Genomic DNA, 11,684 nt, shown 5'->3' with positions numbered 1-11,684 from the left:
AGAATTCTCAAGTTTAAAAATTATCATAGGCTGGTGCGGTGGCTCACGTCAGTAATCCCAGCATTTTTGGGAGGCCAAGGTGGGAGGCTCGTGTGAGCCCAGTAGTTGGAGACCAGCCTGGCAACACAGAGAGGCACCACCTCTAGAAATGATTTAAAAATTAGTCGGGTGTAGTGGCACATGCCTGTAGTCCCAACTACTCAGGAGGCTGAGGCAGAAGGATTGCTTGAGCCCAGGAGGTCAAGGCTGCAATGAGCTATGATCGTGCCACTGCACTCCAGCCTAGGAAACAGTGTGAGACAGAGTCAGACCCTGTCTCAAACATATAAAAAATAAATAAATTAATTAAAATTATCATATAAAAATAAGTAGAACTGTATAAACTATAGTAAGATTATATAACTTTGACATCAGCGGAGCATGATTATCTCAACAAAGAAAAATGGGAATAATGAGAGAAACACAATGAGAAATAAAATAAATTTTAGAAAACAAAAAATGGAAATATGAATTATGAATCTGCAACAATAAGAACTGTATCAATAAACATGAATATATTAATTTTTAGTGTTATAAATATCAGATTGAAATACAAAGCCCTATGCAGTTTGCTAGAATAAATATACTAAATATAAAAGCTTAAAATGCAAAAGAGAGGCCGGGCACGGTGGCTAACCCCTGTAATTCCAGCACTTTGGGAGGCCGAGGCAGGCGGATCACCTGAGGTCAGGAGTTTAACACCAGCCTGGTCTACATGGTGAAACCTTGTCTCCACTAAAAAAGATAAAAAATTAGCCAGGTGTGGTAGTGGGTGCCTGTAATCCCAGCTACTCGGGAGGCTGAGGCAGGGAGAATGAACCCAGGAGGTGGGGGTTGCAGTGAGCCGAGATCGCGCCACTGCACTCCAGCCTGGGCGACAGAACAAGACTCCGTCTCAAAAAAAAAAAGGGAAATAAAAAAAGATACACAGGCAAGCTAGTATTACAATAAATCAATCACACCCTATTTCAACTAAGCCTTCATTTTTGCTTGCAAATCCACCTCTCTGTCTTCAGTCAGCTGTCAGTCTCACTTTGCAAGATGAGTATGGAATGCCTTTGCCACTTTCTTTAAATCCTGACCTACACTGTCTATGGTAAATAAGAACAATTGACCTTGTCACCAAAACGTGTCATGTAACTCCTCAGGTGGGAAACTGTACAAGTGCCATCTCCATTTCTTTCCTTTTTTATTTGAGACAGGGTCTCACTCTGTTGCCCAGGGTAGAGTGCAGTGGCACAGTCATGGCTCACTGCAGCCTCCACTTACTGGGTTGAAGTGATCCTCCTGCTTCAGCCTTCTGAGTAACTAGGATTACAGGCACATGCCACCATGCTCAGATAATTTTTACTATTTTTGGTAGAGACATAGTCATTCTCTGTTGCCCAGGCTAGTCTCAAATTCCTGGGCTCAAGCCATATTCCCGCCTTGGCTCCCAAAGTGCTAGGATTAAAGATGCGAGCCACTGAGCCTGGCCCTATCTCCATTTCTTTAAATCCTCATAAGACTACAATGATCCTCTCCTTTCTGCCTCCTACACTAAAGAAAACACTTCCCATACTGAATGTTGGTATTTCCACATTTGAACAAGATGTCTTCTTGTTTTATCTCAGGCTATCAGTCATCACTTTCTATATTGATTCCTCAGATTTATTTTTTATCACTATGGACCTTTCCCATAAGTGTTCAAACTTACTTAGACGCTAACATCTTACAAAAGTACAACTGCCCCTCCAACACAATTTTTTCTTTTAACCTTTCAAAATTATGTGTCTCATGGCTGGGCATGGTGGCTCACCCCTGTAATCTCGGCACTTTGGGAGGCCGAGGCGGGCTGATCACCTGAGGTCGGGAGTTCGAGACCAGCCTGACCAACATGGAGAAACCCCATCTCTACTAAAAATACAACAAATTAGCCAGGCGTGTTGGCACCCGCCTGTAATCCCAGCTACTCGGGAGACTGAGGAAGGAGAATCGCTTGAACCCGGTAAGCGGAGGTTACGGTGAGCCGAGATCGTGCCATCGTACTCCAGCCTGGACAACGAGCGAAACTCCTCAAAAAAAAAAAAAAAAAGAAGAAGAAGAAGAATTACATGTCTCAGGATAATTGTTTCACACACAATTGCTTCCATTGTTTTACAAGTCATTCCTGCCCCATTGCCACTAGTCTGATGTGCACTATCCCGATGCCAAACATGCTGCCCTTCCCGGGAACAACACTAAAGTCCGTGATGAGAAGTTTGATGAAAACCCTTTAATCCTCATCTTCCGTGTTGACTGCTTCTTCCTTCTCCCAACACTCTCACCCCTTAGAGAAATGCAGCCACCTCATAAGTGCCCCCAGCCTCTGTGGTCATTCCTGCTAGCTCCTTTTGGGGTTTCTTTTCCTTCAATTAAATTTAATGTTTTAAAATTCTTTTTTTAATTTAATTTAATTTTTTTATTATACTTTAAGTTTTAGGGTACATGTGCACAATGTGCAGGTTAGTTACATATGTATACATGTGCCATGCTGGTGTGCTGCACCCACTAACTCGTCAGCTAGCATTAGGTATATCTCCCAATGCTATCCCTCCCCCCTTCCCCCACCCCACAACAGTCCCCAGAGTGTGATGTTCCCCTTCCTGTGTCCATGTGATCTCATTGTTCAATTCCCACCTATGAGTGAAAATATGCAGTGTTTGGTTTTTTGTTTACTGAGAATGATGATTTCCAATTTCATCCATGTCCCTACAAAGGACATGAACTCATCATTTTTTGTGGCTGCATAGTATTCCATGGTGTATATGTGCCACATTTTCTTAATCCAGTCTATCATTGTTGGACATTTGGGTTGGTTCCAAGTCTTTGCTATTGTGAATAATGCCGCAATAAACATACGTGTGCATGTGTCTTTATAGCAGCATGATTTATAGTCCTTTGGGTATATACGCAGTAATGGGATGGCTGTGTCAAATGTTATTTCTAGTTCTAGATCCCTGAGGAATGGCCACACTGACTTCCACAATGGTTGAACTAGTTTACGGTCCCACCAACAGTGTAAAAGTGTTCCTTGTGCTCTGTTCTTCACTCTCTTATTATATTGGTTTGCACTGTCCCTGAAAAAATCGAATTTGTTTCCATATTTTCAAATATCATCTATATGTTAAAAACTTCCAAATTTTTAACTTTTGGCCAGGCCCCTCCTCTGAGCTCCAGATCCATACATCCACATGTTCTTTTGGTGTAATTTCTTACTGTCCCTAATACGTGGATCAATAATTTTTTACTCTCCATATGCAGAGCCCTGCACCACCAAATTTAACACATTAGAAAAAGCTTTTGGTAGAGTAACATAAGTCCAGTTAAACATAAGGCACAGCTAATATAGTAATCCGAGATGACCATCTGCAAGGTAAGATATTGATCATTTGGGTAGTCTACCGAAAAGCTGAAACCAATGAGACTTCTCTCCCTACTGCACCCATTTCCTGATCTGAGATTCTAATGCATCACTTTCCTTCTACCCAATATTTGAACCAGATGAATCAAAAAAGCACTGAGGACATTTCTCACAGGTCAAATCCCAGAAAGGAGAGAAAATGTGAGGGCTAGAAAAAGGCAGGTAAAAGAACCCAAGGACATGTGGTGGGGGAAATTACATGAGCTAGACGGTGAAAGTGCATTGAACGCTGAGGCTCAGGGACCGCTGCACTGGAATGAGCGAGAATGGAACAGGTACTCCCAACCTCACCATCCATGAGGTACTTCCTGTGATGGATTACATCGTGAAACCTAAAATCAAACCAACTTCCGCTCCCATGTGGGCTACTGCAATGACCCCAACAGCTCTTGCTCTCTTTTAGTCTTTTCTCTACACAGCAATGGAATTCGCATATGCAAAATATATCATGTCATTCCCTAATTAGTATGTTTTGATAATCATTTCCCTTAGTGCAAAATCTGAAAACCCTATGAGGTTTTTAATGACAGAGATGGATTAGCCCCTACCATTCTTTCCAGACTGAGTGCCTTCCCCTATCTCCCCAGTTCCTCAGCCTTCTTCTGCCATGCTCTAGCTGGACTACTCTCCACTCTTGTTCTCCTCACTCTTGAAGCATAGGTGAAGCGCTACATAACATAGAAAGCTTCCCTAATCATGTATGTTGACTCAGACTTGTCGTCCTGTGTTCATGCTCCAGCTTGCACTTTATTATTTCTTTTGAGATGGAGTCTCGCTCTGTCACCCAGGCTGGAGTGCAGTGGTGCGATCTCGGCTCATTGCAAGCTCCACCTCCCGGGTTCACGCCATTCTCCTGCCTTAGCCTCCTGAGTAGCTGAGTAGCTGGGACTACAGGCGCCTGCCACCAGGCCTGGCTAATTTTTTGTATTTTTAGTAGAGATGGGGTTTCACTGTGTTAGCCAGGATGGTCTCGATCTCCTGACCTCATGATCCGCCCGCCTCGGCCTCCCAAAGTGCTGGGATTACAGGGGTGAGCCACCGCGCCCGGCCTCACTTTATTATTTCATAGTGATCATCACAAGTAGAAATAAATCAATCACTGCTTTATGATTTGTTACATTTTTCTCGTCCCTTCTGCATTGGAAGGTCTATTAAGGTAAAGTCTTGCTTGGCCCTTTCTTTCTTTTTTCTTTTTCTTTTTTTTTTTTTTTTTTGAGACGGAGTTTCATTCTTGTTGCTCAGGCTGGAGTGCAATGGCATGATCTCAGCTCACCGCAACCTCTGCCTCCTAGGTTCAAGTGATTCTCCTGCCTCAGCCTCCCTAGTAGCTGGGATAACAGGCATGCACCTTGCCCGGCTAATTTTGCATTTTTAGTAGAGACGGGGTTTTTCCATGTTGGCCAGGCTGGTCTCGAACTCCCGACCTCAGGTGATCTGCCCACCTTGGCCTCCCAAAGTGCTGGGATTACAGGCGTGAGCCACCGTGCCTGGCTTGCTTGGTCCTTTCTATGTCATTGTCTTTCCAGGAAATTCAGACTGTGGCACAGGACATGGCATGCATCATGAGATTAAAAATATTTGTAGAATTAATGAATCAAACAATGGCAGGATTTGTAGAGATATTCTAAACTGGCTGAATAAAATAAACTATAAAAGTGATTTAAGAGCCTGGGCGCGGTGGCTCACCCCTGTAACCCCGGCACTTTGAGAGGCCGAGGCGGGTGGATCATGAGGTCAGGAGTTCAAGACCTGCTCGACCAACAGGGTGAAACTCCATCTCTACTAAAAAAAAAAATACAAAAATTAGCTGGGCCTGGTGGTGTATGCCTGTATTCCCAGCTACTCAGGAGGCTGAAGCAGGAGAATCGCTCGAACCTGGGAGGCGGAGGTTGCAGTGAGCTAAAATCGCGCCATTGCACTCCAGCCTGGGCGACAGAGTGAGATTCTGTCTCAAGAAAAAAAAAAGTGATTTAAACATTTTAGTGACGTCCTCTGACTCTCAGGACTCACAGTAGCACAGAATACTGAGGATCTTCTCCTTCCTCCCTCCCTCCCTCCCCTTCTTTCCTCCTTCCTTTCTTTCCCTCCCTCCCTCCCTCCCTCCCTCCCTCCCTTCCTTCCTTCCTTCCCACAATTTCATTAAACAAAAAACACTAAAACATCTAAGGTCTTGTAGATGAATATTTGGCACTTCAAAGGCCTTACTTCTTTCTTATCTTTAGGAGATAATGTAGGTCAACAAACATTTTAAATGTCTTCTTTTTTTAATTTATTCTTTCTACTGCTATTTAATAAGCACCAATGGCACCCACCAGGTTTTAGGTCCACAAGGCCAGTCTACTAAGAGTACTTAAAAGATGCAGAGCTTTCTGTACATAAGGTTATGTAAACAAAGGGAAATCTTATTGTAGAATGTGAAAGTAATGTGTGTGTAATCACCATCCCCTGGAATTCAATCAGATTTTCCTAACAAGATGTTAGAAAGTGTCTAGGACAAAACTGACCTCAAAATGGTTTGATGGAGGCAGTTTATCTTCTGACCAGTTGCTAGTGAGGAACCCTCAAAAAGCTGTTTTGTGGCCTATAGAATTCAATGCAGTTCTGACAATGATCTTCAGGTTTAAAGGTCTGAATCTACCATTCAGTTAACCCTGAATTTAATCCACTGCACGTTCTGTGCAATTTTCTTTACCTAATAAAGGAACTTCCTTTTACTCATACTCCATAGATACCACATTTCCTTCTCATGACCTTTCTAACAGCTTCTTTGAAGTCTTTGTTCCTCAAGCTGTAGATAACTGGGTTCAGCAGTGGTGCGACCACAGTGTAGAAGACAGAAATGATCTTGTTGATTTCAGGCAACAGGTGGGGACTGGGGCACACATACATAGAGATCATGGTCCCGTAGTAGAGAGTGACAACAGCCAGGTGGGAGCCACATATGGAAAAGGTCTTTCTCCGGCCAGAGGTGGAAGGGATTCTCAATATGGAGGACACAATGAAAACATAGGGCCCCAGTGTCAGAAAAAAACAAATGCACAGCACGGCAACTGACAGGATGAAGATGGTCACCTCGGTGATATAAACTCTGGAGAGAGCTGCATGAGTGGGGGAGGTCGCAGAAGAAATGGTTAATCTGATTGGGCCCACAGAAGTCCAACCTGGAAATCATCAGGGAAGGCAGAGAGCCTGTGCCGACCCCTGTGCACCAGGAGACCACCATCAACCTGGTGCAGAGCCCACGATGCATGAGGAAGGGGTAGCGGAGCGGGCTGCAGATGGCCAGGTAACGGTCATAGGCCATCACGGCCAGGAGAAAGCACTCGGTAGTGCCGAGGAACACGAAGAAGCAGAGCTGTGCCATGCAGGCAGAGAAGGAGATGGCTTGGCCCCAGGACAGCAGGTTGGCTAGGAGAAGGGGCACAGTGGTGGACGTGTACCAGACCTCCAGAAAGGAGAGATGCTGGAGGAACATGTACATAGGGGAGTGTAGTCGCTGGTCCTGGCTCACCATGGTGATGATGACGACATTCCCTGTAATGGTCAGGCAGTAGATGAGCAGGAAAATGACAAAGAGCAGGGTCTGCCATTCAAGAAGGTTCTGGAATCCTAACAGCTGGAAGTTAGTCACAGTGGAGGTATTTTGGGGCTCCATTGCCTGGGGGGGATGAAAAACATTCTGGAAAAGCACAGGATGCAAGGCGCAAATTTGTCACCAGTGATGTTTGGAACTTCTGAGATTAATTTTTAAATAGTTTAGATCTGTATGTACAGCTTTTTAGAAGGATAAATGCATAATTCCATATCTCTTTCATAAGAATACATTTTAAAATCTTAAGCTGAATGTGAATGTTAGATCTTGTAAGGAGACTCAGCAGTTTCATTCATCTGGGTTCTCTGAAATCTTGAAGTCTCCTTCCAAAGACAGGCAAAAAAGGACTCTGATTAGTAGATCTTCAGTGTTCTCACCATACAAAAAAGAAAAATTGAGGTGATGAATATGTTAATTGGATTGATTGTGATGATTATTTCACAATGAATACATCTACGAGAACAAAGTTGTACACTTTAAATATATAGTATACAATAATTATCAACTACACCTCAATAAAGCTGGACAAAAACTCAGAAAACTAACAATAACAACAAAGCTTAAACAAAAATCCTGCACGGCCGGGCGCAGTGGCTCACGCCTGTAATACCAGCACTTTGGAAGGCCGAGGCGTGCGTATCACGAGGTCAAGAGTTCGAGACCAGCCTGAGCAACATAGTGAAACCCCATCTCTACTAAAAATACAAAAATTAGCTGGGCGTAGTGGCGCCTGCCTGTAATCCCAGCTACGTGGGAGGCTGGGGCCGGAGAATCGCTTGAATCCGGGAGGCGGAGATTGCAGTGAGCCAAGATTGCACCACTGCATTCCAGCCTGGGTGACAGGGTGAGACTCCATCTCAAAAAAAGAAAAAAAAAAATCATGCACATATGGAAGCAAATGCCTTTCCCTTCTTATATGTGGGCTTTGTCTGAAAAAGAAGCCAGACACGGCACATCTCCTATGCCATCTTGGGAAAGTGTATATATTCTACCCTCAAACAATATTTATTAGTCCCTGCTGTGTGTGTGTGTGTGTGTGAAGGCCTGTGCTCAACTAGTCTGTCTCACTCCACTGGTGCCCTTTCTTGCCTCATCCGATACCGTACTCGTGCTCAGCCACTATAATTACACCCTCGTGTACACCTTTTATTCTTTCATTTAATTCATTATCTGTAGTTCTGGATAAAGTAAACATCCACCTGCCATACAGGAGCTTCTATGAAGTTGAGGGAGTGAGACAAGCAAGAATAGAACCTCTTTAAAATGTACAACCAACAAACTCAGTGTGCCCTTACTGCTGGAGAGCGATCATTCTGTATTTCCCTTATAAACCAAAAATAAAATTCTAAACCCCACAACTGACTGAGCGGACTCCTCCTTTCAGCCAAGGGGATTTCAAAGAAACCTAAAAATTCTGGTTCAGGTCATGATGGGAAGAGGGGGTTGGACAAACCTCATTACACTCTCCTTTCTTCAGAATTCAGGCACAACTGAGCAGCAATAACATCAAAAAAGAGATTTTAAGGCTGACGAAACAGACTCTGTAGAAATAAGCTACCAAATTCTAACCTGACTCTAGTATAGCATCATGACAGACAGCCGACCCTGAAAGAAATGGAAATATTTTACCACAAAATATATTTATTTGTCATATTTAAAATGGCCCTGCAAAGCTGTCTCTTGTGGGGGAAATCTACATTCTGCAGAGAATCCCTTTCCCTCTCCAGGCCTTTTTCTGATCCTCAAGAGATTAGCTGAAAGTCTAGCACCTTTTAAAGGTCTCAATAGAACATTTTTGCCATCTGCTGCTTCTCAGGCTGGCAACATATGAGACTTCATCTACATCATAAGAACCTTGGTTTCCCCAACCCCCTTATCTTAACCCAGATTCTCCTTTCTGTTGATTCCAGGTCTTCAGACAATAACTTAATTCTTTCAACCAGTTGCCAATCAGAAAGTCTTTGCATCCACGTATGACTGTAACCTTCCCCCATTCTTGGAGCTGTCCTGCCTTTCCAGACCAAACCAACGCATAGCTCACACGTACTGATTGATGTTTTATGTCTCCCTAAAATAGATAAAGTCAAGCTGTAACACAACCACCTTAAGCACATATTCTCAGGACCTCCTGGGACTGTCACAGATCATGGTCTTTAAATTTGGCTCAGAATAAACCTCTTCAAATATTTGTTACAGACTTTGGTTTTTATCAATACCCGTATCTATTCACTCTTCCAATCTCCTAAGTGACTATTTCACTTGTGCTGGTCTCTTTTCAAACGTCTAGCACATCCCTGTTGCTCTGTACCCTTAGTAAGAGACTTATTTCACTGGAAGATCCTGAAATCCTTCAATGGAAGTATCCACAAGCTCAGGCCACTAAATTCTGCCATCGACTACCTTTTGTTCCTGTGCACCTACTCCCTACACTTCCTCTGAGTAAACTATCTGTGTCCAAGTCTAAGGCAAATCCTTCCACCTGGGCATTAGGCGCCATAACCTCCTACACACTGGAAAGGTATTGCAGGTGACGGAGGCAAAACTATTCCTATCCAAAAGACTCAGGAGTGTTGAGCTGAAGAAGATGAACACACAGGGGACCTGCCCCTCCCTCTGCTTTCCTGAAGGCAGGACCAAGATTTACAAAGACAAAGGTCTTCCTGCCTCCCCTCTGCCTCTTCCCACCTGAAGACAGTCTCCTTTATAATGCTTGCTTATCAGCTCAGACAGCAACGCCAGGGATCTCGGAACAGACTACTCTTCCTGTAAATTTTCCTTCCCAAATGTCTTGCGTTTGGGAAGCCTGAAGATGCCGTTTTTTTTTGTTTTGTCACCGTAGAGGATGTATGGCTCCTTGCTAAGATACTATTTCAGCAAGGCCTCAAAGCCACTGCTTCCAAACCGTCGCGACAATCTAGGTGAGCCATTTTCCTGAGAGAGCTGCTTTCTTTCTTGTGATGGGCATGACATGCATAAATAAACATGCTTGTTTTTCTCTTGGTGATCTGTGTTTTGCTCATGAAAATCTGTCCTAGCAGTGAATTTAATGAAAGTCGAGAAGAGAAATTCTTTTTTTCTCTCCTTCACCGGTATTCTCAGCTTCATGCCTGAATCACCCATGGTGCCCTTTCTGCCAAAGCATTTCCTCAGCATGTCAATGGGCTGGATTTCTCTCCCCCACTTTAAAAAGACAAAACAGAGAAGAATGTCTAGAGGCTTTGCTGTTCTCTGAATACTACCTGCACTTTTCTGCTCCCTTTTCCCGATGCTTTCCCTTCTGGAGGGCACTGTCCCTCCCTGCTGCTCCTGGTCCTCCGCCTTCTTGCTCGCTGGAATGCACTATGGTCAGGATGTTTTTCTTGCCACTGCCCCAGAACGGCGCAGCTGTGCTGGCATTGCCCTCCAACCACCCATCGCATTCCCGATCCTCTTCATCTGTGGCATCATCGCACCATTGATCCCTCCCTCTTCCTGGATCCACTGGTCACTTAATATCCACAACTACATACTCTCTTAGATCAGCGACAGCCCTGGTTTTTCACACTTGTACAGGGCTTCGTGTCTTTCAATCTACCTTCATTTCCTTCACAGTTTCAGGCAGTCTCTTGACTTGAATGCTGTCACTTTGCTCTTAGCCCTCAAATTTATGTCTCAAGCTTGAACAGAAGCGTCCTGTAAAAACTGCCCTATGTGAAATGCTCACTCATGACTAGTCAGCGTTTGCAATTTAACGAGACCTAACTTAGCTGACCAGCCGTCCTGACTACCCCAGCCTCCCCCAGTGCAGCCTTCCCATCTCCATCCTCCCACTTGCTCAGACCAGAAACTCTGAATTTGACTCTTGTTCCTTTCAAACCCAATGTCCAATTTTTCAGCAAAATTGACTGGCTCCACCTGAAAATGTATCCAGAACTGATCTGATCACCATTCACGACCACCATCGCTTGGAAAAGCGCACAACTATCTCTCATCTAGATTGTTGCAATAGTTTCATTAAAGCACCTCCACGTCCAGCCTGCCCCACTCAAGAAAGCAGTCAAAGAGAATATTTTAAAACACGGGGGAGTTTTTGCAGGGAACACAGATGTACTGTGAATTGTTCCTGAAAAGGAAGAAAACATTGTGACCAGACAATCCACATATTCACCTCTGCAGTTTCCGCTTTGTCAGAATCAACGTTCTGTTGACTTGCTGTTTCTGTTCTTCATGTCTGTTGCAATTCACTATTTCTGCTCTGTTCTACGTTCTCCTCTCATGCTTGGCCAAAGTCACTGGCAGTATTATTTTCATGTAGCCAGGAAATAATTATATCAAGAGAAAATAATAACATTATTGCACATGCTGAAAAGAGTATAATACTGAATGTGTCATATATATTGAACTATATAGTACTTGATTTCTTCAATAAAGCTTAAGAAACAAAAACAAAAAACCAACCAACAAACAAACAAAAACAAAGCCTTGACAGGTTACCCAGCCCTGCTTGTTCTCTCCTCCCACAGCCTCACCAAACTCTTAGTCTACTTTCTTCTTGGTCCGTTCTGCACCCAGTGCTTCCGCCTCCTTCGTATTCTTCAAGTTACCTGAAACTTGCCTCGTTTTCTCCTTAGC

General features: G+C 43.8%; 1 protein-coding gene across 1 annotated transcript; it reads right to left on the bottom strand.

The window, feature by feature from the left end:
• Positions 1-6,173: 6,173 nt before the first annotated feature.
• Positions 6,174-7,136, bottom strand: OR11L1 (olfactory receptor family 11 subfamily L member 1). Its single transcript, XM_019032831.4, is given in 3 exon segments — positions 6,174-6,211; positions 6,214-6,590; positions 6,592-7,136. Coding segments are annotated over 3 exon segments (960 nt in total).
• Positions 7,137-11,684: the final 4,548 nt, after the last annotated feature.

The sequence above is a fragment of the Gorilla gorilla genome, chromosome 1, assembly GCF_029281585.2.
Source record: "Gorilla gorilla gorilla isolate KB3781 chromosome 1, NHGRI_mGorGor1-v2.1_pri, whole genome shotgun sequence".
NCBI classification, from domain to species: Eukaryota; Metazoa; Chordata; class Mammalia; order Primates; family Hominidae; genus Gorilla; species Gorilla gorilla.
The sequence above is the reverse complement of the archived record's forward strand: the minus strand, read 5'-3'. Positions and strand labels throughout refer to the sequence as shown.